The sequence below is a fragment of the Bufo bufo genome, chromosome 1 (assembly GCF_905171765.1).
Source record: "Bufo bufo chromosome 1, aBufBuf1.1, whole genome shotgun sequence".
NCBI classification, from domain to species: domain Eukaryota; kingdom Metazoa; phylum Chordata; class Amphibia; order Anura; family Bufonidae; genus Bufo; species Bufo bufo.
Window position 1 is genome coordinate 790452710 of NC_053389.1, and position 27316 is coordinate 790480025.

Sequence of the window (27316 nt, forward strand, 5' to 3'; positions counted from 1 at the left end):
ATGTCTCCCTCAGCCAAATTGTTTCCTGTTTAACTTGCAGAGATAGATGCATTTCTCTCACAAGCAGGGAGTCGCTCTCTGGAATCTGCCAGTACTGTATGCAGTGACCTCACTACCCTTACTTTCTCTAGGGAGTTCAGAAAGCTGATAAAGGAGGGAGAGACCACACTTACAGACATACAGGAGCTTCTCCATGACCTTTTTTTTCAGGTGGATGCAGGCAGATTTTTTAAATGAAGCGATTTAGAAATTTACTAGTTACACCATTCTCTATTAAATGAAATTGTGTGAAAGTACATTGTAAATGTCCAATTCAATTTTTTGCCCCGAATTTGGAACACGGAAGACCTAAAACATCCGCACACAGAACATGCAAGAAATCGAACCTTGAGGTATCGGCTGGTGATCTCAGAACAGACGTTGCACACGAGAGCTGAGATGTCGTCCACAAACCTCTCTGGGAACCTCTGTGCACGGGGGGCGTCCAGCCGCTCAGAGTTGTGGAGGTGCAGCGTCATGCTCTTTGTCTGAATAGGGGAAAAAAAGTAAGATCACGTGGAGAGGTGACGCCCCAGTTCACCCAAGTATAATTTAATCCAGAGCCACTTACCATGAGCTGGAAGAAGAACCAGGCCTGGCTGAGAGCGGCTTCCCGCACAGGAGTACTGCTCACCACCCACTGCAGCGCCAGCTCCTCATGTAACAGCTGCAGAGAGAGAACAGCGTCACACCATGCACCTCCTGCCACTTATCTGTACAGCACCGTCCTTCATACGCTAGTGTAGTACTGAGGGATGTCCTACTATATACCCTGCTTCACATGTCAGATACACTCATCACGGTCTGATAATTGCCATGTCATAGGCAAGCTACATTCTCTTCCTCCTGTTTGTGTCGCCCTGTCATGGGGAGGAGCAGACTTCCATGTCACATAGCTCCTCCCTCCTGTGTGTCACCCTGTGGTGGGAGGAGCAGACTTCCATGTCACATAGCTCCTCCCTCCTGTGTGTCACCCTGTGGTGGGAGGAGCAGACTTCCATGTCACATAGCTCCTCCCTCCTGTGTGTCACCCTATGGTGGGAGGAGCAGACTCCATGTCACATAGCTCCTCCTGTGTGTCACCCTATGGTGGGAGGAGCAGACTCCATGTCACATAGCTGCTTCCTTCCTCCTGTGTCACCCTGTGTTGGGTGGGTCAGAGCCCAGGTAATTTAAACCCCCCTATGGGTAAAGCTTCGTTCAGACTGGCCATGTTAGACCCCAGTGTTATTTCTGGTTAATACTGCACAGACTCTGGTTAGTAAGCTGGTGAATGAGTTAACAGCACACCTTGCGCTCCTCACTACACCCCCCTGCACTATTAAAATTAACCAGTAAGTTACCATTTAAAACGTATTACAAGTCAAAGTTCAACTCTGCTTCGGGTGTCGTCCGTTAATCTGGTCTTTATCATATACCTTTTTGGCAACGAGGCGAGGTGGAGTGGAGGAAGCATCGCCCTCCATGTAGCTGGAAATGCGGTTTGTACTGCGCTCATTGCTCTACAGCAGAGTTAGATGATGGCACAGAGAAGAGGATGAAAAGGTAACATGGAAGAAAGAATGATGGGTTAGAGATCCAGTGGTCATGGGAGAGAATAGGAAATGGGTGAACGACCATTATAAACTGCCACTAACAGACCACGGGTGATACATAGCACATATACAATACAGTAATATCTACAGCAGGGTTTTCTAACCTGTGGCTCTCCAGCTGTTGTGACCACATACTATCAGGGCATGCTGGGAGATGTAGGGTTACAACAGCTGGAGAGCCATGGCTCAGGATCTACAGGATAATATGAAGTGATGCAGCTCATGTCAACTGTATGATACATATAAGAAACTGTATGTAATATCCATATATCTAAGTACTGATACTACTTCTGCTGTGGGACATGCTACAGAAACAGAATGGAGATATGACAGATGATGGCATGATAGGACTACAGCTACGGAGGGTGAAATGGGTGCACAGGGCATGCATGAATGAAGAGGCTGGCACATGCACGACATGTAATGGAGGAGTGCCACCTGTCGAAGCTCCGTGTTGGAACTGGGCTGGGCCCGCCGTTGCACAGATTTCGTACCCCCTGGACAATAAGCAGAGTTCACCCAAGAGTGAGAGCGATCAATACCCTGCAGGAGAGACAATTGCGAGGAGAGTAACTGAATCAGTGGAGGGAAGATCAATATACCGAGTACTGGCTATGTCTGGGAGGAAGACCTAGCCAGTATGGATCACAATGGAAGATATGAAGAGTACACAGCCAGTATCAATCACGATGAAAGATATGAGCATAAGAGGAGGAGAAGACATACAGACTAGCCCAGGAGGAGAAAGAGGGTAAAGAGAAAAGACATGTTTAGTGAATATTATAGCAGGAAGAAGGGGGAAAAGATGGAAGAAAGGTCCATGAGGAGGCGGAAGAAAAAAGGTCCATGAGGAGGCGGAAGAGAGTGAAGATGGAAGACATGTCCATATGTAGGTGGAAGAGGGTAAAGATAGAAAGACATTTCCATGAGGAGGCAGTAGAGAGTGAAGATGGAAGACATGTCCATGAGGAGGTGGAAGAGGGTGTAGAGGAAAGAGATTCACATCAAAGAATATCACGGGCAGAGGATGGTGAAGTAGGAGGGGATACTCCATATAAATTTAACCAGAAGGATGACAAATAAAGACATGGGATAAACTAAGGCCAGAAAGAGGACAATGATGATGATCAAAGTCATACCTGGTAGAAGGAAGAGAATAATGAGTGAAGACATGTTCAGTACGGATTATACAAGGAGAAGGAGAGTAAAAACTGAAGACACAGCCCAGGAGGTGAAAGAGAAGACATACAGAGTGTAGACTAGCCCAGGAGAGGTTAAAAGGAGATGACGTCTGAAATCATCAAAAGCAGAAGTACGAGGATGAAGATAGAAGACATATCCAATGTAGCTTACACCAGGAGGAGAAGGGGGAGGAGGGAAGACATACTTAGAATAGATTATACCAGGAAGAGGGTGAGGATGGAAGATATGTCCATGAGGAGAACGAAGAGGGATGAAATTTCCAAGAAAGATTATCCTGGCCAGTGGGTGGTGATGTAGGAAGGGATAGTCCGTATAAATTGTATCAGAAGGAGGAGGAAGCTGAAAGACAGACTAAAACATGCCAAACAAAGATTTGGAGAATCAAGATCGAAGATGTGCCCATAAAAACAATGTCCAAGAGCAGAAGAAAAAGGGTAAAAGGAAAAGATAATATCCTGGGACGAGAAAAAGGGATGAATGAAGACATGTCTAGTATGGAGGACGGCCGGCAGGAGAAGAGGAATAAAGTACACATATCCAGTAAAGACTAGAAGAAAGAGAAGAGGAAGCAAGTGAAGACAAAGTGTAGACTATTCAAGGAGGGGGGAGAAAAGAACAAACATGTACTTTCTGGAGATCTTAACTACACCCAGTAGAGGCCATGGCTCAGGACTGGAGGAGAACAAGACACACCAAGTACAGACAGTGCCACGAAGGAGAGGAGGAAGGTGAGGGCATACAGCCAATATAGATAAAGGCCAAGAGGAGAAGACTAAAGTCAGAAGAAAAGAGAATAAAGAAGGAAACATGCCCTGCAAAACATGGTCCAATCCTGCTGGCCTGGCAATATCTCCGCCATATGTGGGAGCATGCTAGACCAGAAGTGTAGAAGGCAACGCAGAAAACCATAAAGAAGAGAAAAATTAGATTTTTGTACTTACCGTAAAATCAGTTTCTCATTCAATTCATTGGGGGACACAGCACCATGGGTATATGCCCAGTTACCACTAGGAGGAGACACTAGATATGAAAAAGGTTGGCTCCGCCCAGGTGGGCTATACCCTCTCCACAGACACTAGGCTAATCAGTTTGTACCAACATGTCCTGGACTGGGGAAGAAAGAAGAAGAAGAACAGCAGCCTGGTGGCAGAAAGAGAAATCAATACAAAGGGTGGAATCTGTGTCCCCTAATGAATTGAATGAGAAACGGATTTTACGGTAAGTACAAAAATCCAATTTTCTCGTTAATGTCATTGGGGGACACAGCACCATGGGAAGTCCCAAAGCAATCCCCGGGGGTGGGAAGGAAATCTCATGCAAAAAAAGTTGGGCGTACAGATGCAGGAGAACCATGTGACCCAACAGGACCAGGAGAGGCCCTAGCTTGAAATGGTAGATAGAAAACTAAGGAAGTGAGCCGAGAGGCTCCAGGACCAGAAAGAGTCCAAAGAAAAAAAAAAAATTGTGGGAGACCGCCGGGATCCAAAGGACAAGTGCCTGGGAAAAAAGGCCATATACAAGAAAGAAACAAAGGGAAACACCCAGCTCCACCCAAGGTGGAAAAAATAAAGAAGCTAGAGAATAGAAAACTAAGGTTATGCACATGGGAAAATGTAAGGTTAAGCACATGGGAAGGAATAATGCAAGTCACCCGTACATACTAAATGATAAAACAAATCGATAACACTGACATGGAAAAGGATCTAGGAATTTTAATAAACAGCAAACTAAGCTGCAAAAAACAGTGTCAGGCAGCTGCTGCCAAGGCCAATAAGATAATGAGTTGCATCAGAAGGGACATAGATGCCCGTGATAAGAACATAGTCCTACCACTTTACAAATCGCTAGTCAGACCACACATTGAGTACTGTGTACAGTTCTGGGCTCCTGTAAACAAGGCAGACATAGCAGAGCTGGAGAGGGTTCAGAGGAGGGCAACTAAAGTAATAACTGGAATGAGGCAACTACAGTACCCTGATAGATTATCAAAATTAGGGTTATTCACTTTAGAAAAAAAGACGACTGAGGGGAGATCTAATTACTATGTATAAATATATCAGGGGTCAGTACAGAGATCTCTCCCATCATCTATTTATCCCCAGGACTGTGACGAGGGGACATCCTCTGCGTCTGGAGGAAAGAAGGTTTGTACACAAACATAGAAGAGGATTCTTTACGGTAAGAGCAGTGAGACTATGGAACTCTCTGCCTGAGGAGGTGGTGATGGTGAGTACAATAAAGGAATTCAAGAGGGGCCTGGATGTATTTCTGGAGCGTAATAATATTACAGGCTATAGCTACTAGAGAGGGGTCGTTGATCCAGGGAGTTATTCGGATTGCCTGATTGGAGTCGGGAAGGAATTTTTTATTCCCATAAAGTGGGGAAAATTGGCTTCTACCTCACAGTTTTTTTTTTTTGCCTTCCTCTGGATCAACTTGCAGGATGACAGGATGAACTGGATGGACAAATGTCTTTTTTCGGCCTTTTTTCGTGGCACGAGAGAGCCAGAGGAAGGATCTGGAAGAAACAGGAGAGCAGCACAACCGGAAGGAGTCTGTTGGTAATGACCTAGTGCTCTGCATATAGAAGGATGCTCCAGGAGGATCTATAAGAGGACAGATCCAACAAGAAAAATTACACTATGAGGGGACCAGGCAGGAGAGAAAATGCCTGGGAAAAGGACAGGAGCAGTCCTGAACAAAGGAAAAAAACTTCCTGGAGACAAGCTAAAGGATGACTCAGTGGACCACCCCTCGGCAAACGGAAGGCGATTCCATAAGGCCTGGAAGCAAGGGAACCCGACCAGTAAGAGGACCCGGCAAGGACAAAAACTCTAAATAGTTTCAGACCAAAAACATAGCCTGTCCGTGGCAAACACCATGTGAAGGGCCCCATTGGTGAGAAAAAAGACCCAGTAGAACCCCTGGATGGCAGGGAAAAAGCTGGGAACTAAAGTAGATGCCGTAGCCGAAAATGAAGCACCCTAAGCGGGCGGACACCGTGGGACCTGGGGAGGGGGGGAGGGAATGCCCTGAGGGGGGCATAGCGACCCCCATATAGAGAGAAAATGAGCCACACAGAGATCCTGGATGCCAGGAAAAAGGCGGGAAGTGGCGCGGCCTAGTCCAGGCACAAGAGTAATTAGGAGGCAGAGGAAGGGAAGGACGGCCAGGGGTGAGAGGACCCTGATGGAGTATGGATGGATGGGAGGGAGGGAAGGAGTCCCTAACTAGGGTAGGGAGCATACTTACCATCTGGCGTCTTCGGGCTCCGCAGGGTCATCCCTTTGGTAAACTCGCACAAGAGTGGGATTACCGGTACTCTGCGGATCTAGTAATGGGGGACTGGGTGACCAGCGAGGCACCAAGGTATGCGCCCGCAGGGGGTGCTACTAAAGTGGACTTCCATGATAAAGACCCCCTGCTGCAGGATAAAACCTGCACCTGTAAAGTGAAGAGAAGAGAAAAAATAAAAAAAATAAAGACAAAAGCAAAAAAAAAGTAGCAGCAAGACCTGCAGGGGAAGAGCAGGTCGTGTCTGCCTCCTAAGGAGGCTAGACTAAAACTGATTAGCCTAGTAGGGTCTGTGGAGAGGGTATAGCCCACCAGAGCGGAGCCAACCTTTTTCATATCTAATGTCGCCTCCTAGTGGTAGCTGGACGTATACCCATGGTGCCGGGTTCCCCTATGACATTAACAAGAAAGTAAGACTAGAACATGCAGAAAGTAAGAGGAAGGGACAAGAAAAGAACATTAATGAACCCCCTCTGTAAATCAGACAATGAAATGCAATCAGTTGGGGTATATTCACATACAGCATCCATGTTGCAGTGATTTTTGCAGTTATCCAATTGGGACGTGCAGAAAGGAACTGGTTTTCAGGTAAAGAAATGTATGCAATTCTAAACGTAGAGCCGGGTGGAGTAAACAGAGGAGGAAGAGCGTGCTGCCCACTGTACCTGCCCCTCTTGGACCTGTAAGTTAAAAGGGGCTGTCCATCTTCTATTAATTGATGGCTCAGGATAGGCCACTACTTGCTGATCGGTGGTGGTCCGACACCCCTCACTCCCAAAGCAGATGGAGCCGTCTGCTTCTGGTGACAGGACTAATGCAGGAAAGCGGATGGTCAGGGGTGCGGGGTGTCGGCCCCCTGTTTATCAGAAACTGATGGACTATCCTGAGGACAACCCCCTTTACTGGATTGTAAGATTAGTCTATAAAAAAGTAGAAGCAGCACAGTTTGTGTTTCATCTGGTACTGCAGCTCAGCTCCAGTCATGGAGTTATCATTCAAGTAAATGAGGCTGAGCTGCAATACCAGACACAACCCGGGGACAAAAGAGGCGCTGTTTCTGGAGAAAAAACAAACAAAAAAACTTTTTGTCTCATCTGATACATCCCACGGACAAAGTTCTGCAGCTTCTAATGTACTTTTTAGGTTCAATTCCTCAGTTTTTTAAAACCCTGCTTGCTGTCAGTGAATGGGGACATTCTAATTTACATCCAGAGAATGAAAACCCTTCCAACCCTTTAGGTTATGTTCACACAATGGAATTTACACGGGTTTCCGTGCACGTCAATGGGGTTTCCACAACTCCATTTGCAAGCATAAGAAAGTTTCTGCCAGTAGAAGTTCTCATGCGGATCTGCGACACAAATCCAAGGGTCGGTCTCCAATTTCTGCCGTAGCAGATACACATTGGATTTTAGGGTCCATTCACACGTGCGCATAATGGGTCCGCAATTTTGCGGAACAGGTGCGGACCCATTCATTTTCAATGGGGCCGGAATGTGCTGTCCGCATCCGCGGATTCGAAAAAAAATAAAAATAGAACATGTTCTATTCTTGTCCGCAATTGCGGACAAGAAAAGGCATTTTCTGTGAGAGTGCCGGCGATCTGCGGTCCGAAAAATGCGGAACGCACATTGCCGTGTCCTTGTTTTGCGGATCCGCGAAACACATACGGACGTGTGAATGGACCCTTAATCTGTGGTATGCTGATGATGTATTCACTGCACAGAGGATAATCTGCACTGGATACAACTGTACCAAAACCTCAGCTGTGAGATTTATTTGGTCTGTATAGAGCTTCTGTCTTTGGATGTAAACAAAAGAGGGTCTTATTCACTGATAGCAAGCAGAGATCTTAAAAATGGTGTAAAAAATGCATTATAATAAGGCAGCACTAGGTAAACCTAGGAAGATGCCAGCTGGGCTCATGATGACCTGGGCAAGTTATGCTCGTCAGGGTGTCTCCACTGTGAGGGTCACACCCCCAGATACTGCTGAAGCCAGCCCTGTACCCTGCTGGCACAGCGGGCGCCTGGAATGCCCACATGACAGAAGCCTAAAGAGAAGAGGGAAGGGAAAGTAATGGAGAGAGGCATTTTTTTTTTTTTACAGACAGGAAACCCCCGCGACTTAAGAGGCGCCCCGGCTGCCAAAAATAACCTCGGCCCGGCCCTTATGTCAGCACTACAGATGACGCAATGTGTACCTTGCCTCCCATGATCTTCTGCACTTCCTCATCATCCGTGGAGCCCGGAGTGCTGGTCAGATCGGGGTTACTGTTACTAATACTCCTGCAGCGGGCAAGGTTGAGACTGCTGGGCCGCCCCGTGGCACGAGAGAGCGTGGCAGACTGGTAAGCAGAGGTGGACGAGGCCAGAGAGACTGCTGTGAAAAGAGGAGAGGATGAGGAGATTGGGGAGGAACGGGGGGGGGGTAGGTAGAAGGGGCGACAGAGTCACCCTTGTATTCCCAAATCGATCTGAGAATTTATATGTATATTGGTCTGTCGGAGGCATCTCTGAAAGGGTTAATTTCCTCAGATCATGACTTCAAAACAAAGGAAAAAGAAAAATACACAGAGTACAGGTTCTTAGCCAGCAGGTGGCGCTGTGGTGACTAAGAAATGGATCATAACAGATAGCATTGGCTTCTTCATAGGTCTCCTTTATTTACTGGGTGCCATTGAAAAGGCTCTCCTGACATGTCCGCTTTAGTAACTACTTGCATTTCCTGTATAATAAGAATTCCACTGTGTATTTTCGGCGTTGTGTCGTCGCTCTGTTATTCCTCCTGGAAACATATCACCAAAATAACCCAAGTCTAATCGGAGAGGATTATCAGACTGTGCAAGGGGAAGCTATATTAACAAGAAAAGGTAACACCCATGGTCAATTTGCTCATACATTTCCAGGAGGAATTCCAGAGGAATGACAATAGTATGCACAAACATTTCATTGCAATCAGCTTCATTTGGACAGCGCTGCGATCAGTGACTGGGGCTTAGCTGCCCTGTCTGCTGGGGTCTATGGTGGTCTGAAATCTGACTCCTGTATCATCATCATATTACTCTGTCCATCGCATGCTTTACACTGCAGCTTCGCTGAACTGTCTGCTGGGCTCTAAGGCAAGTAGTCTGTATTATCAGAGACTCCAATTGCTACTCTGTCCATCCCCATGCTTTACACTGCAGGTTCGCTTGTTCAGATCAGCTGCTGTGTATAAGCGCAAGCTCTGTGGGAAGTCTGTGCATGGAAAGCTGAGTTCTATTCCAGAATAATTATAAACTACGAGTAACAAAAATGTAAATGAGAAAGAAATATCACCTGCTGCACGAGGGGAAGAGAGTCTCTGTATGAGAGATTCGGAGCGCTACTTTGAAGGGGTTGTGAAAATGGGGATATGCCCGGGTTTAGCTCTAAACCAGACAACCCCTTTAAAGTGAATCAGAGCTCCAAACCTCCTAGATAGACCGTTTTATTAACGGTAACACACTGAAGTCACCACTAGGGGGAGAATACTGCTGTGTTTCTATTGATGTCAATGTCCAGTGTAACAGTATGTAGTAAGCTCCTGGGCTCCCTCTAGTGGTGGCTGCAGGTAGCCATTATGTCGATGGAAGCGGTTTAAAAAATGGAGCTCCGACCACTATAAAGAGATGCACTTTAAGAGTAGCCTGGTTCTCGCATAGAGAAAAGCTCTGTCGGACGGACACTTACAGCTGTTCAGCTGGGCTGGCATGTCACTGGGAAGGTGGAAAGCATAGTACAGGTATGACGCCAGTAGTCCATTCCTGCCATGTTGATCCTGGGACCCCTCTAGTGTCCGGTGAATTTGGCTCACCAGCAGAGCCACAACCTCGAAGGCTGCTCGGCCCAAGTTCACTGTGAACAGAAGGAGACATCACACATTATCAGGACCATCAATGGTGAGGTGAGGTCACTAAGACATTTTGCTCCAATACGGTAAAAAAGTGATCATGGAGTGTCCTGCAGTAGGACACCCACTGATCTAATAGTTATCCCCTATACACAGGACTAATAGATTGTGGGGGGGTCCTACTGCTGGGCCCCCATGGATCACGAGAATAGGGACCCTGTACCCTGCAGTGTCGAGCATGGGCACGGCCGCTCCATTCATCTTTATAGGAGTCCCAAGTGCTGTACTCAGCTGTCTCCGCAACTCCCGTAGAGATGAATGGAGCGGCAGAGTGCATGCTCAACCCACTGCTACATTCATTTTGGGGGGCCCCTGAGTGGTACGTAGTCGCCATTCTCATAACTGGTGGGGTTCTCAGCAGTAGGTCCCCCACCGATCTAATATAGTTATCCCCCATCATGTGGATAGGGGATAACTTGTGACAACCGGAATACCCATTTAAAGGGCATCTGTCAGCAGTTTTGTCCCTATGACACTGGCTGACCTGTTACATGTGCACTTAGCAGCTGAAGGCATCTGTGTTGGTCCCATGTTCATATGTGTCCGCATTGCTGAGAAAAGTGATGTTTTAATATATGCAAATGAGCCGCTAGGAGCAATGGGGGCATTACCATTACACCTAGAGGCTGAGCTCTCTCTGCAACTGCCGCACCCTCTGAACTTTGACTGACAGGGCCAGGCAGAGTAAAACTTATCACACCTGGTCCTGGCAATCAAAGATGGTGCGTCAGTTACAGAGAGAGCTGAGCCTCTAGGTGTAATGGTAACGCCCCCATTGCTCCTAGAGGCTCATTTGCATATATTAAAACTTCATTTTTCTCAGCGATGCGGCACATATGAACATGGGACCAACACAGATGCCTTCAGCTGCCAAGCGCACATGTAACAGGTCAGCCTGTGTCATAGGTACAAAACTGCTGACAGATGCCCTTTAACCAGACACATGGCACAACAGGCACTAACCAATCTGCCCCCCAATGATCGGCGGCCTGACGATTAGCAGTATGAGCTTATCCAAGAGCTGATGACAGAAGCAAACGGCGGGGCCGAGGGCGGCGAGACGCAGGTTTCCCATACTGCTCTTCAGCTCCGACTCCACATTACTTTCTGTAATTATGACATCCTTCAGCCGGAAAGGAAAGCCGTGCTCCTCCAGAACCTGCACCACAGTGAAGAACTTGTCCAAATGGGGGTCCTGGGGGTCAGAAAGAGAAGAGTGTCATCCCAATGGCGGTACAGTCCATAACCTTGCCATGTAGTGACAGGAGTGGAGGTCAATATGCTGTATGCACTGCCTGGTTTCTACCAGCTCCGCTACTGGATAGAATGCACTGCTTAAAGGAGAACTCCGCTTCCCATATATCTGGTTTATAAGGAGCTGGCGCAGTCCAGTTACTGTAAATGCTGCCTCCAGAAACTATATATTGGTGGGAAGGGTTCTGGTAAGGTGCTGGTTCTCCTCAGAATCAGCCTTCCATATCTGACCGGCTGGGGGTCCGACAACCCCACGGCGATGCATTAACCAGCACTTTCCACTACATCATGGTGTAGGACCCCCGCCGATCAGATATTGATGGCCTATCCTGAGCGCAGACCATCAATATTAAAAGGACTGGAAAACCCCCTTTAAGTAAAGTTGAAAACAGGATCTAGGGCCTGGCCTGGTTCAGTATAAAGCCCAGCCCAGTCAGGACACCTGACTTTTATCTGATCCAATTAGTGGCATTTCTGGAGTACTTGGCTAAAGCAGAGGTGGGATTAGACCGCCCCCGCAGAACCACATATACTCAACCTGTGTGTGCACGGATGATGTCGCCACCAGATCTACCGTGAAGACCGGTTTATGGTTATCCACCCATTTCATCCCTGGGAGCTGGACCTGCAGAAAAGAACAGAAAGTGGAAATCTGTGAGGACCATAGTAGTGCTGGCGTCACCAAATATCGCCTTCTTCCAAAAAACAAAACAAAACGCCAGATGGTGCCGTCAGTCTACTCACATCAGGGGTCAGGACAGAGTAACTGGGAGGTGGTTTCTCCACAGACACAGGAAGCGAGAAAGAGCCAGTTCTCAGGCGGCCATGTTGCATCAAAGGGATCCACTGTCAATAGAGACCGTGATTTAAAGGGCTTGTTCTAATCAAAAGAAAACTTATAATACCACATTCCCTAGAAGGGTGCGTCCACCTTTTGACACAGTTTTCCAGTTCACATATAGAATTAATCCATACAAATATCTTTACAGCCTGTATTCCATTTACAGCTGCATTCGGAATTCTGCAGGCCTCAGAGCTGAAATCAGAAATCATTCTGGTGATTTGTATATGAAACACTGACCTCTGTATTATAGGAGCTCAGCTATGGAAAACTACAAAGTCCCAGCGTCTTATGAAAGCGGCAGGTTGCTTGCTGGGACTTCACTCACAATGTGGGATTTCAGCTCTGAAGCCTGCAGAATTGTGAATGCAGCTCCGGAGTGTAACACAGGCTGTAACTCGGCAGTTTTACAGCAGCAGATCACCGCTGTATATCCTTACCGTATATCCTGCTGGCGTTTCCAGGGAGGTGGTCTGGTTCTGCCGGCAGCTCACATGGTAGAAGGTGAAGAGGAGGTGATGGTTTTCGGTCAGATTTCCAGGAATTTTCATCTTAAATTCCTCATAGAACTCGGGAGATCTGAGAGAGGATGGGGAAGACAGAGACGAGAAGTAAATGAAGCTGTGCTGCCGGCAATCTATTGCTCCCTGTTATCAGCCGTATGCACAATGTGCATCATTTCCAGGCCCGGAGACCTGTGAATCCCTGTGTCATGCTCCGCCCCTGCACAAGGCATAACCCAGTATCGATTTCCAGATGGTGTGTTCCTTTAAGGAATTTCGGGGGGGCCCTCCGCCGATCTGTGGCAGACAGACGCGGGCGTAGAACTCACTTGTTGTGATAGACAACTGCGGTGTAACTCTCACTGTAGAACTCATTACAGCTGGACCGGCCGAATATCACCTGCAAGAGAGGATACGGGACATGAACATACGTTCCTGCAGCAAAATGGCCTGACAGACCCCCCCGCTCTCCTCACCGGCAAGGCCTGGTTGGGGTCCTCTCCCGCCATAAACTGAACCTTGACGGCAATGTTCCTGACCGATCCCTGGCGACTGCTGAAGTTGAGACATCTGGGGTAGACGTATAGAAGGTTCCTGTGGAGAGACAGATGGCGGCGTCATACAAAGACGAAGGTTACAAGTTGGGGGTGTGTCCCTGCACAGTCCAACATCATCCAATCAGTGCTGCCAGTGACAGACTGTGCGGGGGACACACCCCCAACTTGTAACATTGCTAGCAATTCAATCCTAACTTCTAGCAGGAATAATAAAGGAACTGCACATCACAGAGCCATAAAAACACATGCTCCTGTATAGTTATTACACGGGGGATGCAGGGAGTTACTAAACCAGGCATGTCCGGAGAGGGGGCGTGTCCTCCTTAAAGGGATTATTAGATATCCTACTGTGGCAGCTTCCTCAAGGGTGGTCACCCCACTTTTCTAGCGATGCCTACCCCCCCCCCTCATGTATATATATCCTGTAGGTGAATACACAGCGAGTATATAGCAGAATGGGAAGCACTACTTGAGTCTGGACATGTTGATCGTCACCCAGCTTTCCCAAAAACAGACAACGCAGCTGAATGAAGGACTTGTCAGGATCCAGGATCCATAATCCAGATAACCCACAGATTTGCTCGATTTCGCTGCGATAAGCGGTGTCAGATACGCGCGGCAGCCACTTATCTCTTTTCAATGGCTGCACACAATTAGTCCACTGATCGTCATGCGCGGTGGGCACATCCGTGGCACCATATTGGGAGTCCCGAATCCTCCGTCGGGAAGGGGGGGGGGGTTTATCTCTATCCGCAGTGAAATAGTTACCCTCTTTTAGTGGGAATAATAGATCTCCTTTGAGTTCCGAATTTGGCCGCAGCATAGATCTGGCACCTGGTGCCAGGAGCTCACTCATGTAAGTGGCCGTCACGCCTCCTGCAAGAAGTGGGCTCACCTGCAGCGGCCAATGAGGAGGCAGCAGACGGTGTCACCTTTGGGTAACCCCATGGGCGAGGTCACCCGTGTTTACCTGGCAATGACAGCAGATAAGTGGGGAGGGTGACTGACCTGATGTAACAGTCTGACCTAGGGCGAGTGAACCAGGCGTCGATGGAGAGGAGTACTATAGAGAAATGTGCAGAGCGGGCGACGTGGACCTGATCAGCGGTGCCCTCTCGCCCCCTTCTCTTGCAGGTCCTGCTGTAATCTGCAGCCGCTCTTATGCAATCCAGCACCTCCCCAGTCCCTATAACCGGCAGGCCTGCTGTATGGTCCTCCTCACTCTGCCAGCCACCCCTTGCCATGCTGCTGGTGCTCCTCATGGTCCTGCTGCCGCTCTCTCGGGGAGAAGAGCAGAAGAAGCCGGCGCTGCAGGAAGACGTCAACGTGCTGGTGTACGGGACCCTGCAGCTGGGGCAGGCGCTGAAGGACACTTACGGTTCTACCGGCGACAAGCTGCAGAGGATTGTGGGTAAACAAGGCAAGCTGGAGAAGAAGATGGAGAGGCTGCAGGCGGAGGTTTCGAGGGCGAGATTGGAGAGGAGAAGGATTCGCGAGGAGGTGGAGAGGCTTCAGGTAAAGTCCTATGGGGGGGGGGGGGGGGGGGGGGGGGGGGATATACTTTATAACAGAGATGCTCAACCTGTGGCCCTCCAGCTGTTGTAAAACTACAACTCCCACCATGCCCTGCTGCAGGCTGATAGCTGTAGACTGTCTGGGAATGCTGGGAGTTTTAGTTTTGCAACAGCTGGAGGGCCGCAGGTTGAGCATGCCTGTTTTATAAGATCACTGCCTGTAAAAACTGGTCACCTTACACCTCCAGGAAGAGTGTCCCGGATAGACGGTGCAGATCTGGGTGACAACCTGTCATTACCACTCCCGTAAGAGTTGTCAGCTTTCCCAGGCTCCTAACTCCAGTTTTGGCAGCCATGTCTCCACAATGTCTTCCTCCTGCCCCAGGGGACACATCATGCATCTCTGTTATAATTAGTACAATATCCTGATCTTCTGACCTCCGCGGCAGAGAGAAGAACACGAGAGGAGATCTGTCTCCCACAGAACGGCGGAGGATCTGCGGAGCGCCCAGAAGGAGTACGCAGAGATCCAAAGACGGGTGCACGATCTGGAGAAAAGGGTACAAGCCAAGGAGCAACGCCTCCCCTCCTTCCTAAAGGTAATAGAGAACTTTGGGGTTACCCTCCAGCTGCTGCAAAACTACAACTCTCAGCATCCTGAAAAAGTTGAAGTAGTAACACATTGAAATTAAAAGGAAAAGCTAGCTACTTCCTCAATCACAGATGGTACCTCTCCTGACAGGTATGGTTTAGTAACCATCCCCCCCAAGTAATAAGAATAGATGATTGTTATGACTCTATGATGTGCCGTTCCTCTATTATTCCTACTAGAAGTTATGAATGAATTACCAGAAGTTTGCAATGAAGGTCTGATTGGGAGTCACCAGTTGGGGGTGTGTCCCTGCACAGCCTGACACTACCCAATCATTGCTGCCAGTATCAGACACGCCTCCAACTGGAAACAGCTACTGGGACTTTCATTGCAAACTGCTAGGAATTCAATCAGAACTTTTAGCAGGAATAATAGAGGAAAGGCACAACATAGATCAAGTAGAGGTGAAGGGTTGTCTTTAAACTTCTATCATCCCTTGTTTCTCAGCAATAGGGTGTCAGTGCAAGGTTTCCATTCACCGACTAGAAGCGGTGTAAGGACAATGTCTCCATTCACCGACTAGAAGCGGTGTAAGCACTAGAATTCCATTCACTGACTAGAATAGGTGTAAGAACAAGGTTTCCATTCATCTACTAGAAACAGCGTACGCAGAAGGTTTCCATTCACTGACGAGAAGCGGTGTAAGCACAAGAATTCCATTCAGTGACTAGAAGCAGTGTAAGCACATGGTTTCCATTCACTGACTAGAAGCGATGCCACTAAGGCTACGTTCACATCTGCACTTTAAAATCCTGCATGCACGACTTGCCTGTAGTCGATGGGGGATCTGGCGGTTCCCAGCATTATCCGCATACAGTGAATTCCGGCACGCTCTTCCTCTGCTGGATTTCACAATGCAGATGTGAAGGTAGGGGGAATACACTTTGCATTTCGAATATTTACCATTTGCAGGAGTTCTGCTTGCTGTCAGTGAATATCTATATGGATTACATCCAGAAACCTGTACTGATCCAGCCCACATGATCCAAGGACTCCTCGGATGCACTGTAACGAGCTTTGGGTCAGCAGGCCATGATCAGCACAGGGTTTCCATTCACTGACTGCAAGCGATTGTCTTGAAACTAGTCAGAACAGAACCACCAATCGTTGTGGGGTTACAGGCTCCTCCTATATTGTTTTATCACAGAAGCGCGTAGAACAGCGGGAGCTAATTCTCCAAGTCCTCAGCGAGGAATCGACGCGGCAGAAGAAGCAGATGGCGGCACAGAGGACAAGGCTTCTCACCATCCTGAAGCAAGTACGTAAAGACTAGACCCCTCATGTATATGCCCCGCTGGCACTATGTGTGCACTACCTCTTTAAGAAACCTTATCTCAAAATGACCAACCAGTCCCGCTGCCAACCCCATGTCTTCTTCTTCCCAGACCTCCGCTACTGGCTCCAGCTGACAGTCTACTGAAGAAGAACCCCAAGGGTCATTCTTCTACTGGGGCAAGACCCCCCCCCCCCCCTTGAACACGGACTGAGGACAACCTGTTGTGGATCCAATAGGTTTCCATAAGACGGCTGGAAGACAAGACCACGTCGCTCATGGACATAGATGGCACCATGCCACCAAGATGCTGGCACGTTCCGAACGTCACATCATGTACATATGAAAAATGGACAACGGTAGTGCCAATGGGGGTTACCACCCAGATCCTAAACAAAACCTCAATCTGCATTAGGGTACCAAACTTTCTGCCAGTGTCACCATTTACTGCAGTTCTGGAGTTCTATTCTTACACCAGTAAGCTCAGGATGAACAAAGCTATGGGTCTGAACCTTAGCAGCGAATGCGTGGAATTGTATGTGTAACTGTACGGTTGTATTATTGTGCGCTATATATATTTTGGAGGGTGCCTGTTCTCCTTGGGGAGATCCAGTGAATACAGGCAATGCCCTCTGGGAATAATATGCAAATTAGCTCTTCTCCAAAAGGAAGAAAATGGCCTCTCTAGTGCCACCTATAGGTGGCTGCCCTGCAAGCAGAGCAGGGGTGAGCAACCAGGTATGCACTCCAGGTGTGGTGGAACTACGACTCCCAGCATGCACACTTGCTTGGCTGTTCTCAGAACTCCCATAGAAGTGAATGGAGCATGGTGGGAGTTGTAGTTTCACAACAGCTGGAGTGCCGGACGTTGCTGACCCCTGTTGTATAGTCTTGAAACCTGCCTCTGGTTGTCAGCTAAGCCAGAGACATGTTTAGGCGTTGTCGCTCCCCACACGGCCGCTCTGTAATAAGCGATAACCGTTGTGTATTATTTATGGAGTATAATATTCTGGGAAGTGTTCCGATGATAAAAGCATCAATAAAACATTACCTGTGGACTTCGGAGTGATGCGCCGCTCACACACTTACAGGAAGCTCAGATTTCAGTAAGAACAAGTACAACTACATTTATTGGCAGCAGAGTGCAGACCCCGCTGAGGGACTAGGCGCTTGCGCAGTAGATCTGATGAGCTAGGAAATCAGTCACAGTTACAATGTACAGGTGACTTGGTACAGGCACGAGAACACAGGGCTAGACCTCTTAATCAAGTGGGGGGCAGAGTACACCAAACAAAGGAGGATAGTGGTACTCCAAGTGCTACGGCCAGCCCCCTGGTGCTTGAAATAGGTCACTTGCATAAATAGAAGAACATATTTGCAGCATTGGTTCGCCCTACAGAAAAAGATGGACATAATTTTGCTCAGCACGATCAACCCCTACCTAGGGTTGGACGATGTCAAAAATATTCCCACGATAACGATATTAAGAAATTTATCGCGATAACGATATATATCGCGATAAATGCCCATTTAGAAGAAAAAAACACTTGGGGCCACAAGGAGACGTTATACTGTATGGGGGCAGCCACAAGGAGACGTTATACTGTATGGGGGCAGCCGGGCAGCCACAAGGAGACGTTACACTGTATGGGGGCAGCCACAAGGAGACGTTACACTGTATGGGGGCAGCCACAAGGAGACGTTACACTGTATGGGGGCAGCCACAAGGAGACGTTACACTGTATGGGGGCAGCCACAAGGAGACGTTACACTGTATGGGGGCAGCCACAAGGAGACGTTACACTGTATGGGGGCAGCCACAAGGAGACGTTACACTGTATGGGGGCAGCCACAAGGAGACGTTACACTGTATTAATCATTGGAGGCCACAGGGTCATCCCCCCATCATTGGTGGCAGTGGGCCCCCCCTCCTTCCCCAGTATTAATCATTGGAAGCCACAGGGTCTTCCCCCCCATCATCGGTGGCAGTCGGCCCCCCCTCCTCCCTCCCTCCCCAGTATTAATCATTGGAGGCCACAGGGTCGTCCCCCCATCATTGGTGGCAGTGGGCCCGGGCCCCCCCCTCCTTCCCCAGTATTAATCACTGGAAGCCACAGGGTCGTCCCCCCATCATTGGTGGCAGTGGGCCCCCCCTCCTCTCTCCCTCCCCAGTATTAATCATTGGAGGCCAGAGGGTCGTCGTCCCCATCATTGGTGGCAGTTTGCAGTTCCGATCGGAGTCCCAGCAGTGTAATGTTGGGGCTCCGATCAGTTACCATGGTAGCCAGGACGCTACTAAGGCTCTGGCTGCCATGGTATGTTAGTGAGCAGCATTATACTCACGTGCGTCGTGGCCGCCGGGCGCTCCTTCTGTCTGTGCGGCGCATTGCTAAGGCTTATAGCATTAGCAATGCGCCGCACAGACCTATGAGAAGAAGGAGCGCCTGGCAGCCATGACGCACGCGAGTATAATGCTGCTCACTAACATACCATGGCAGCCAGGGCTCCAGTAGCGTCCTGGCTACCATGGTAACTGATCGGACCCCCAGCATTACACTGCTGGGACTCCGATCGGAACTGAAAACTGCCACCAATGATGGGCGGACGACCCTGTGGCCTCCAATGATTAATACTGGGGAGGGAGGGAGGAGGGGGGCACTGCCCACATTCCCGGCACCCGACCTCTGAGAGGACGCTGTGATCACCTGAGGGGTTAATTGCGTGGATCACAGCGTCCTCTCAGAGGTCGGGTGCAGGAAATGCGAGTCACAGAATTCCTTCCCTCCCCCACGCTGGCCGAACTGCTGAGAGCCGCCGCAAGCGGCCAGCAGGTATCGGGGGCATTTGCACGAGTACAAGTACTCTGCAAATGTCCCGTATCGGTTCATGCTGGGGCGGGCGGCCGCAGATTTAGAAGCGGTCAGCGCCCATGACGTCACGAAATACTGCGTTTTTTTACGAAACGGCGATATCGCCGTTTTTTTTAATACCGCGGTATATCGTGATACCGGTATATCGCTCAACCCTACCCCCACCTGGCAAAAAAGGGTTCCGTGGGAATTAAAATTAAAAATACTTTGGGAAAATATTTATAATAAAGTAATATTCAAGTATTTTAATTTTCTTAAATATTACTTTATTATAAATATTTTACCAAATACCTTTCATTAGTTATAATGGATTGTTTTGTCTGGGGAGCAATCATTAGGAGAAATAAAATGGCCGCCGTCCTATTAGTACATACAAAACCTGTCCTAATCGTACAACAGGAAAAGTTACTTCACAACACGGAGGTAAAGAGCCGCCTCGTCCTCCTCTCTGCTCTGCTTCTCAGGGTTTATGATCATGAATACAGATAAGATCTTTGGCTGAATCTCTGTAGGAATGGAGTTCATGAGGAGACATGAAGTACAGAGAGGACGGACAGGACAAACTGTGGTAATGTGGGGCTGTGGTAATGGAGACTCTATACAAGTGCTGCTCATCACCACATCCCCACCTACTCTCTGTACTTCATGTCTCCTCATGAACTCCTTTCCTACAGAGATTCAGCTGAAGATTTTATCATCTGTATTCAGTATCATAATCCCGGTCAAGCAGAGCAGAGGAGGATGAGGCGGCTCTTTAGCTTAGTGTTGTGAAGTAACTTGTCCTCCTGTGTGATTAGGACAGGTTTGTGTGTACTAATAGGACAGCGGCCATTTTATTTCTCCTAATGATTGCTCCCCAGACAAAACGAGCTGTTATAACTAATGAAAGGTATTTGGGAAAATATTTATAATAAAATAATATTTAACCATTTCCCTTTAATAGGGTTGATCATGCAGAGAGACTTATCCCAGCCCCTTCTCTAGGGATACATATTTCTAATGGTGAGGACCCTCAGTTACATACATAGGTGTGATTAACCAGCTGCAGATAATGGGTGCATGGCCCTGTACTATGATATGTCATAGCGGCATATTAAAGGCTTCGATCGGCGAGGGGCCGAGTGCTGAGACCCCCCCCCCTTTATTTGGCAAATCCCCTCTATGAGGAGCTGGGGGTTCCGACAACTGGAACCGCGGACATTTAATCTAATAAGAGCTGCCTCCCTACCCTGGTGTATTGCACGACACCCTCTGCATTCAGCAGGCGACCATGTCATCCATAGCTAGCCAGGTCCTCCAAAACCAAAAGACACTTTTTTACAGGGGCTCTCTGCCTGGGCTTCAAGATGGGGGTTGACAAGATCAACATGACCTCATGGCGAGTATGGTTGTCTTGATAAAGAGGGGCGTCGAGATCGCTGTAGGGTGGGATCTAGATCTGATCTAGGCAGTTTAACCCCTTAGATGCTGCGGTCTCTACTGTAGGCATTTAACAAATGGAGGAGGGAAGGGGGGGGGGGGGGGGAGGAGGTCATCAGCCCCCCACAATGTGATCATCGGATAGTGATGAGTTACCATGTCAACTACCGTGATGGAAGATGAAGGGAACCTGGTCGTGAAGCGACACACAGGCTTGGTCAGCCTGGCAGTGAAGGGGTTAAACGCTGGGCAAGGTCCCAATTACTAATGAATTATTATGAATCAGTAAATACAGTCTTAAGAAACGGCGTGAGATAGCGGCCGCTCCTTCAAGGGAACGTCTTCTGTAGAGAGGGAGCATTATGAACAGGCGCAGAGTGACGGCGGTCCAGAGGCTGCAGACAGGGGGCGCTGTGGACACTAGGACTGGAAACGTTTCATCTGTGTCATGTACATCACAGTCTACAAGCCAGGAAGGAAAACTGTACATAGAGCGGGTGACTGGGGGGCACTACCAGCACTCCAATGCCAGGAGGGCTCCTAAATTGTGTAAAGGCGCCATGGCCCTTCTGAAGGTTAAGTGATGCCCTATTTGCTACCAGCAAGTTAAAGGGAACCTCTGACCTGTACGATGTGTGAGGGGAATACACGTCCCGCGGAGTGAACTCCAGAATTTCTTTGGTAGGTCGCACACGGGGGTCGGGATACGGTTTGACATGACGCAGTTCAGGAGACAGGCAAAACTGGGGGGTCTCGGGGGCCGGGGAGACGTCAATCTTCAGCTGAGCTAAGGACAGAACATGGCTAAATTAATATTTCCTTTATCATGTACATTCCAGAAAAGAGTACAGTATCACACAGGCTGACATACAGCAGCTCAGCAGACAGTATCACATGACAGGCTTAGATACACAACTCAGTAGAAAGTGTCACACAATATAGACTTCGATCTGCTGACAGATGGAAATCACATGATACAAGCTTAGATACACAGCTCAGCAGATAGCACACATTATAGGATTAGATATAATGACTATGAAAACTGTAACACACATGATAGGCTTAGATAGAGCAGCTCAGCAGAGAGCATCACTTACAGTAGGCTTAGATAGAATGGCTCAGTAGGATTACACATGACAGGCTTAGATCGCATATTACAGGCTTACATACAGTGGCTTAGCAGGATCACACATTATAAGCTTAGATACATGGCTCTGCAACATCACACATGAAAGGTGGAGATACAGTGGCTCAGCAGGATTACACATGACAGGCTTAGATACAATCACTCAGCAGGATTACACATGACAGACTTAGATACAGTGGCTCATCAGGATCGCACATGACAGGCTTACATACAATCACCCAACAGGATTACATATTCCAGGCTTAGATACAGTCACTCAGCAGGATTACACATGACAAGATTAGATACAGTTACTCAGCAGGATCACACATGACAGGCTTACATACAAATCACTCAGCAGGATCGCACATGACAAGATTCAACACAGCAAATGATCTGAAAAATGACAGATGAAATGTATAATGTCCATCCATACCCGTAACATCACACATGAAAGGTGTAGATACAGTAGCTCATCAGGATCGCACATGACAGGCTTACATACAATTACCCAGCAGGATCGCACATGACAGGCTTAGATACAATCACCCAGCAGGATTACATATTACAGGCTTACATACAATCACTCATGACAAGATTAAACACAGCAAATGATCTGAAAAATGACAGATGAAATGTATAATGTCCATCCATACCCGTTACTGGCCGCAGTCTCCGCAGGACGGAGGACGGTCTCTTCATATCAGCCAAGAACTTGTAGAGATCTTCATCACTCAGACGATCTCCTTCCTGTGAGAGATCAACGTGTCACCGCTTATCTCTACTTTGCCCCTGATCCTTCATTCTCAGACCATCGGCATCCTCTTCCTTTAAGAATTATTCCACAGACAGTCAAACTACTGAAATGCCTAATAATTCGGGGGCCTGGTCCCTCATGGCAGCAGAGAAGAGACACATTCAGTCACCCTCCATCGGTATGTCTACTGGAGTTAGACACTTGCCCAGTTTGCCGGGGTTTTTTTTAAGTTCCCATTGACTTTAACAGAAAGTGACTGTGCCATTAATAGGGTCTGGCACCGGTGTTCTTAAGATCACATTTTCATGGCATTTTAGTGGACCCTGTGCCCACATAACGTACGGTATCTGCTCCACCTGCGCTTATGGCTGGCACTTCCCTGGTCGTATGTTTCTCACCTGCTTAAAGAAATTTGTGACAGTGAGCGTTGCAGGTCTGAAAGAGTTAAATCCGCAGACTTCATCCCCGACACTGAGCCTCTCGAAAGCCTTCTTCTTTCTTTCATTCCACGTACTCTTCTTTTCTATGAAGGGGAGAAGAATAAAGTCGACATGGAGGTCACAGGAAACATCTGCTAATGGAAGAGGTAAAGCTGCGAAAACGGGACAATTGGGAGGACGCGTCAACAGTAGTGCCCGGCGGACCATCGATTGTGACCTTAATTTTCCAGTCTGCCTTGAGCAATGTTGCATCTGCCATTTACTGCAACCTCCTTCCATCTTGGAGCTCTCAATATACACATATGACGTTCTAGCCCTTTAAATAAACCTAACCCCAGTGCGGGTGTCTTATTTAAAGGGATTTTCCAGGAGTTCAATAATACTGGCCCATAATCAACATCTGATCACTGGGGGTCTGACACCTCCATTGGTCAGTGGTTTGCAGTGCGGTCGCCTAGTCCTCAGAGCTTACCAAGTGCAGCGCCACACAATGTATAGTAGTTGTGCTTGGTATCGCAGCTCGGCCTCATTCACTTGAATGGGACTGAGCAGCACACAGGCCATGTGACCAACGAACATGACGTGTCTGGCCAAGGAAGAGGCCGCAGAGCTCACAGGAGAGCCGGGAGTCGGACCCGTGCTGATCAGATATGGATAACCTATTTTGAGGATGGGCCATCAATACTGAACGCCTGGTAACCCCTTTAAAATTTGTTTTAATACAGCAAATCAGAAATCCTCTTTCAATCATCACCCCTTGACCCTCTGCATTGTAGGGAACGCCTACGCATGGAGCGGCAGCGATTAAGCCCGCCAGTGGGGTCTCAATGGTCAGATCCACCCCCCCCCCCCAACAAGGTTACATAACACGTTTGGAGAGGTTGTTACCGCTCTCTGAGTCAGAGTCCCGCTCCAATGTCCCCATGCTGTTGATAATGTTCATCAGATGGATAGCCGTCCATGCAAAGGGCATGCGGTAGCGGCTCAGACGAGAACAGAACTGGTCGGCCTGGACCCTCAGCTTGTCCACCTTCTCCTTGTTCTGGTGGTGAAAAGGAAAGAGGGAATATTATTACTGCGATGGGACTCCAGGATCCACAGGCAATAGGATCCTGAGGTGTACCAATCAGCCGGGCAAGCCCTCCCAAAAACATTTGACGACTTCAAAATGTCGGAACTTAGATGGTGAGCGAGCAAAATGCTAGACCCCAAAGCTGACAAAGGCTTGCGGTTGCTGCCGCGTGACAGCTTCCTCAGCAATGTAATCCCCCCCCAAAAAACACAAAGTCCCCCAGTATTTAGGAACTGTACAATGGCAGTGGCCATGTATGTGTGTGTACATCTGATACAGGTAAGCTGAATGGCAGCACTCAGTGTCAAGCAGCTGCTGCAAAAGCAAATATGGTTGTAAGAGATATTAATGTAATACTTCACATCAGGGGGCGCCATTCTGGGGCCCTGTGCATAAGGATGGCATTGGTGATTCAGCAGTATGAAGGGGGGGGGGGGGGGGGAGAGCGACTAGGAGTTAAGGTCCCCATGGACATGAGAATGGCCCTGATAAGATTCAAAGCTTCCTTTGATATGGTCACTCACCTTGATGCCGTCGCTCTCTTTTAGGACCATGTAAGGTTCACAGCATTCCCCTATGTCCCCTTGTTGTAGGACCTTCTCCAGCTGGAAGACAGTATGCACAGGCGTGACACAGATAAAGACAACTCAACATATACACTGACCAGCATGGAAATGGACACCCTCGGTACATAGACACTAACACGACTGGAGGCATCAAACACAAAAACAGTGGGTGCCACATAAATACCCCCGCAGCGGCATCCATACCCCACAGCCACAACCACCACTCAATACTAAAGGCACCTTGATGACGAGATAAATGTCAGGAGATGGGTATGTTATGGAGAAGATGGCAGATCTCGCAAGGGTGGAGGGCACTTGGTGGCCACCTTGTGTCCGTAGCATATTTTTCATGGTGTCAGAATTCAGGTCAAAATGGAAACTTTCTGATATCTGAGGAAACAGCAGAAAAAGATATAAAACAACAAGGACACAATTAGAAAACAGTACCTAAACGACTATCCTCCATGAAATAGATGCAATAAAGCCAGAACATTTTAGTACAGAAAGCAGCTGTAGCTTCAACCACAGGGAGGCGCACTTTTACACCGACGTAATAAAGTATACTAGCCCACCAGCAGAACGTCCAATTTTTCTGATGTGATAGGTGCCCCCTACCTTTTTCTTCTCTTTAGCATCGTATAAAGCCATGACACAAAATATCGGTTCAATCTCAATCTCAAACCTAAAAGAAAAGAAAGGATAACCATGTAATAAATCACCAAAGGCACAGACATCAAAGGAAAACCCTGGGGGGCACCAAAAGACCAAACTCACTTCAGTGATATACACTTCACCAGGATCCGCTGTCCAAAGTGCTCTTTAGGCACCTCCGGAATAGTGGAACGTTCAACAGCTTCATCCTAGAGAGAGGAATACACAAAAAAATATAATAACGGTATAAACTGTAACATAATCAGTAATAAGAGGATCAGGAGCCGGATTACTGTAATAAGATGTTACAGGGGTAATAAGAGGGTCAGGAGCCGGGTTACTGTAATAAGATGTTACAGGGGTAATAAGAGGGTCAGGAGCCGGGTTACTGTAATAAGATGTTACAGGGGTAATAAGAGGATCAGGAGCCGGGTTACTGTAATAAGATGTTACAGGGGTAATAAGAGGATCAGGAGCCGGATTACTGTAATAAGATGTTACAGGGGTAATAAAAGGATCAGGAGCCGGGTTACTGTAATAAGAGGATCAGGAGCCGGGTTACAGGGTAATAAGATGTTACAGGGTAATAAGAGGATCAGGAGCCGGGTTACTGTAATAAGATATTACAGGGTAATAAGAGGATCAGGAGCCGGGTTACTGTAATAAGAAATTACCCCTGTAACAAGAGGATCAGGAGCCGGGTTACAGGGTAATAAGAGGATCAGGAGCCGGGTTACTGTAATAACGAGATTTTTGTATAAAACTTACCAGTAAAATCTTTCTCGCTCTTCCTGGGGGGACACAGGAGACCTTGGGTATAGCTCAGCTCCTAGGAGGCGTGACACTAAGTGAAAACTGTTAAGCCCCTCCTCCAGCAGCTATACCCTCAGCCTGGAGAGAGAGACTGACAGTTGCGTGTCCAAGTAGTGAGAAAAGGCAATGACCAACAATGTGGAACCAACCAGCCAACTACCCAACGGGGTAAACAAGGTCTGTAACTGTGTAGAAAAAACAAATGAATGGGTGGGTGCTGTGTCCCCCAAGGAAGAGCGAGAAAGAGATTTTACTGGTAAGTTATACAAAAATCTCGTTTTCTCGCCCATTTTCCTTGGGGGACACAGGAGACCTTGGGACGTCCGAGAGCAGTCCAAGAGGGGAGGGACCACAGCTCCAAGAACCGCCGCCTGCAAAAACCAGGCGGCCCAAGGCAGCATCCGCCGATGCATGAGTATGCACCCTGTAGAACTTGGTAAAGGCATGCAAGAAAGACCAGTGGCCGCCGTGCACAAATGTTCGGCTGAAGCCAGATGTCTCTGGGCCCAAGAGGCACCGACCGCTCTGGTGGAATGAGCGGCGACACCGAAAGGGCGGAACCTTGCCCCTGGTGTGGTAACCTCAGCAATAGCCAATTGATGAAGCGGCCGAAAGCGACCTTGGAGGGCAGCAACCCTATGAGCGGACCTTACGTTACCACAAAAAGAGTCCGAGCGCCGAAAGGAGCCGGTGATCTCCAAGTAAATCTTCAAGGCACGTATAAAGTTTAAGCAGTGCAGTGTCCATTCCCAGGGGTGGAAAGGACGATGGCCTCGTCGAGAAGAAAGGCAGATACCACCGTCAGAAGGAAGGAATTGGATGGAGAACAGCCTTGTCGTGGGGAAGGACCGAAAGGCTCGGAACAAGAAAAAAGGCCGCTAATTCAGACACCCGTCTGAGAGACATGATGGCCACAAGGAACAGGACCTACAGGACAGAAGGCG

At 48.3% G+C, this 27316-nt stretch overlaps 2 protein-coding genes across 9 annotated transcripts in view; one reads left to right on the forward strand and one right to left on the reverse strand.

The window, feature by feature from the left end:
* The window catches only part of LOC120986419, a 31769-nt gene extending 14053 nt beyond the window's left edge, over nucleotides 1-17716 (forward strand). The window contains exons 1-6 of one of the 3 annotated variants that reach the window (XR_005775682.1): nucleotides 8346-8481; nucleotides 14354-14734; nucleotides 15183-15332; nucleotides 16533-16643; nucleotides 16771-17409; nucleotides 17495-17716. Coding sequence is in view for 2 of the 3 variants with exons in the window: in XM_040414982.1 (XP_040270916.1) it covers nucleotides 14381-14734; nucleotides 15183-15332; nucleotides 16533-16643; nucleotides 16771-16794 (639 nt within the window). In the remaining variant the exon portion in view is untranslated. Of the gene's footprint in view, nucleotides 1-8345; nucleotides 8482-14353; nucleotides 14735-15182; nucleotides 15333-16532; nucleotides 16644-16770 lie in introns of those variants that run through there. The other 2 variants (XM_040414981.1, XM_040414982.1) reach the window with 2 other exon arrangements.
* The window catches only part of DOCK6 (dedicator of cytokinesis 6), an 88599-nt gene that overhangs the window by 35348 nt on the left and 25935 nt on the right, over nucleotides 1-27316 (reverse strand). For 3 of the 6 annotated variants that reach the window (XM_040414976.1, XM_040414974.1, XM_040414977.1), the window contains exons 7-26: nucleotides 25683-25768; nucleotides 25524-25590; nucleotides 25149-25298; nucleotides 24867-24947; nucleotides 24159-24312; nucleotides 23229-23353; nucleotides 22730-22823; nucleotides 21572-21734; nucleotides 13139-13256; nucleotides 12992-13062; nucleotides 12600-12738; nucleotides 12063-12164; nucleotides 11857-11943; nucleotides 11028-11259; nucleotides 9845-10009; nucleotides 8335-8513; nucleotides 2073-2177; nucleotides 1458-1541; nucleotides 611-706; nucleotides 387-527 (exon numbers count right to left, since the gene is read on the reverse strand). In XM_040414976.1, the coding sequence (XP_040270910.1) occupies nucleotides 387-527; nucleotides 611-706; nucleotides 1458-1541; nucleotides 2073-2177; nucleotides 8335-8513; nucleotides 9845-10009; nucleotides 11028-11259; nucleotides 11857-11943; nucleotides 12063-12164; nucleotides 12600-12738; nucleotides 12992-13062; nucleotides 13139-13256; nucleotides 21572-21734; nucleotides 22730-22823; nucleotides 23229-23353; nucleotides 24159-24312; nucleotides 24867-24947; nucleotides 25149-25298; nucleotides 25524-25590; nucleotides 25683-25768 (2439 nt within the window). The remainder of the gene's footprint in view (nucleotides 1-386; nucleotides 528-610; nucleotides 707-1457; nucleotides 1542-2072; nucleotides 2178-8334; nucleotides 8514-9844; nucleotides 10010-11027; nucleotides 11260-11856; nucleotides 11944-12062; nucleotides 12165-12599; nucleotides 12739-12991; nucleotides 13063-13138; nucleotides 13257-21571; nucleotides 21735-22729; nucleotides 22824-23228; nucleotides 23354-24158; nucleotides 24313-24866; nucleotides 24948-25148; nucleotides 25299-25523; nucleotides 25591-25682; nucleotides 25769-27316) is intronic. The other 3 variants (XM_040414975.1, XM_040414979.1, XM_040414978.1) reach the window with 3 other exon arrangements.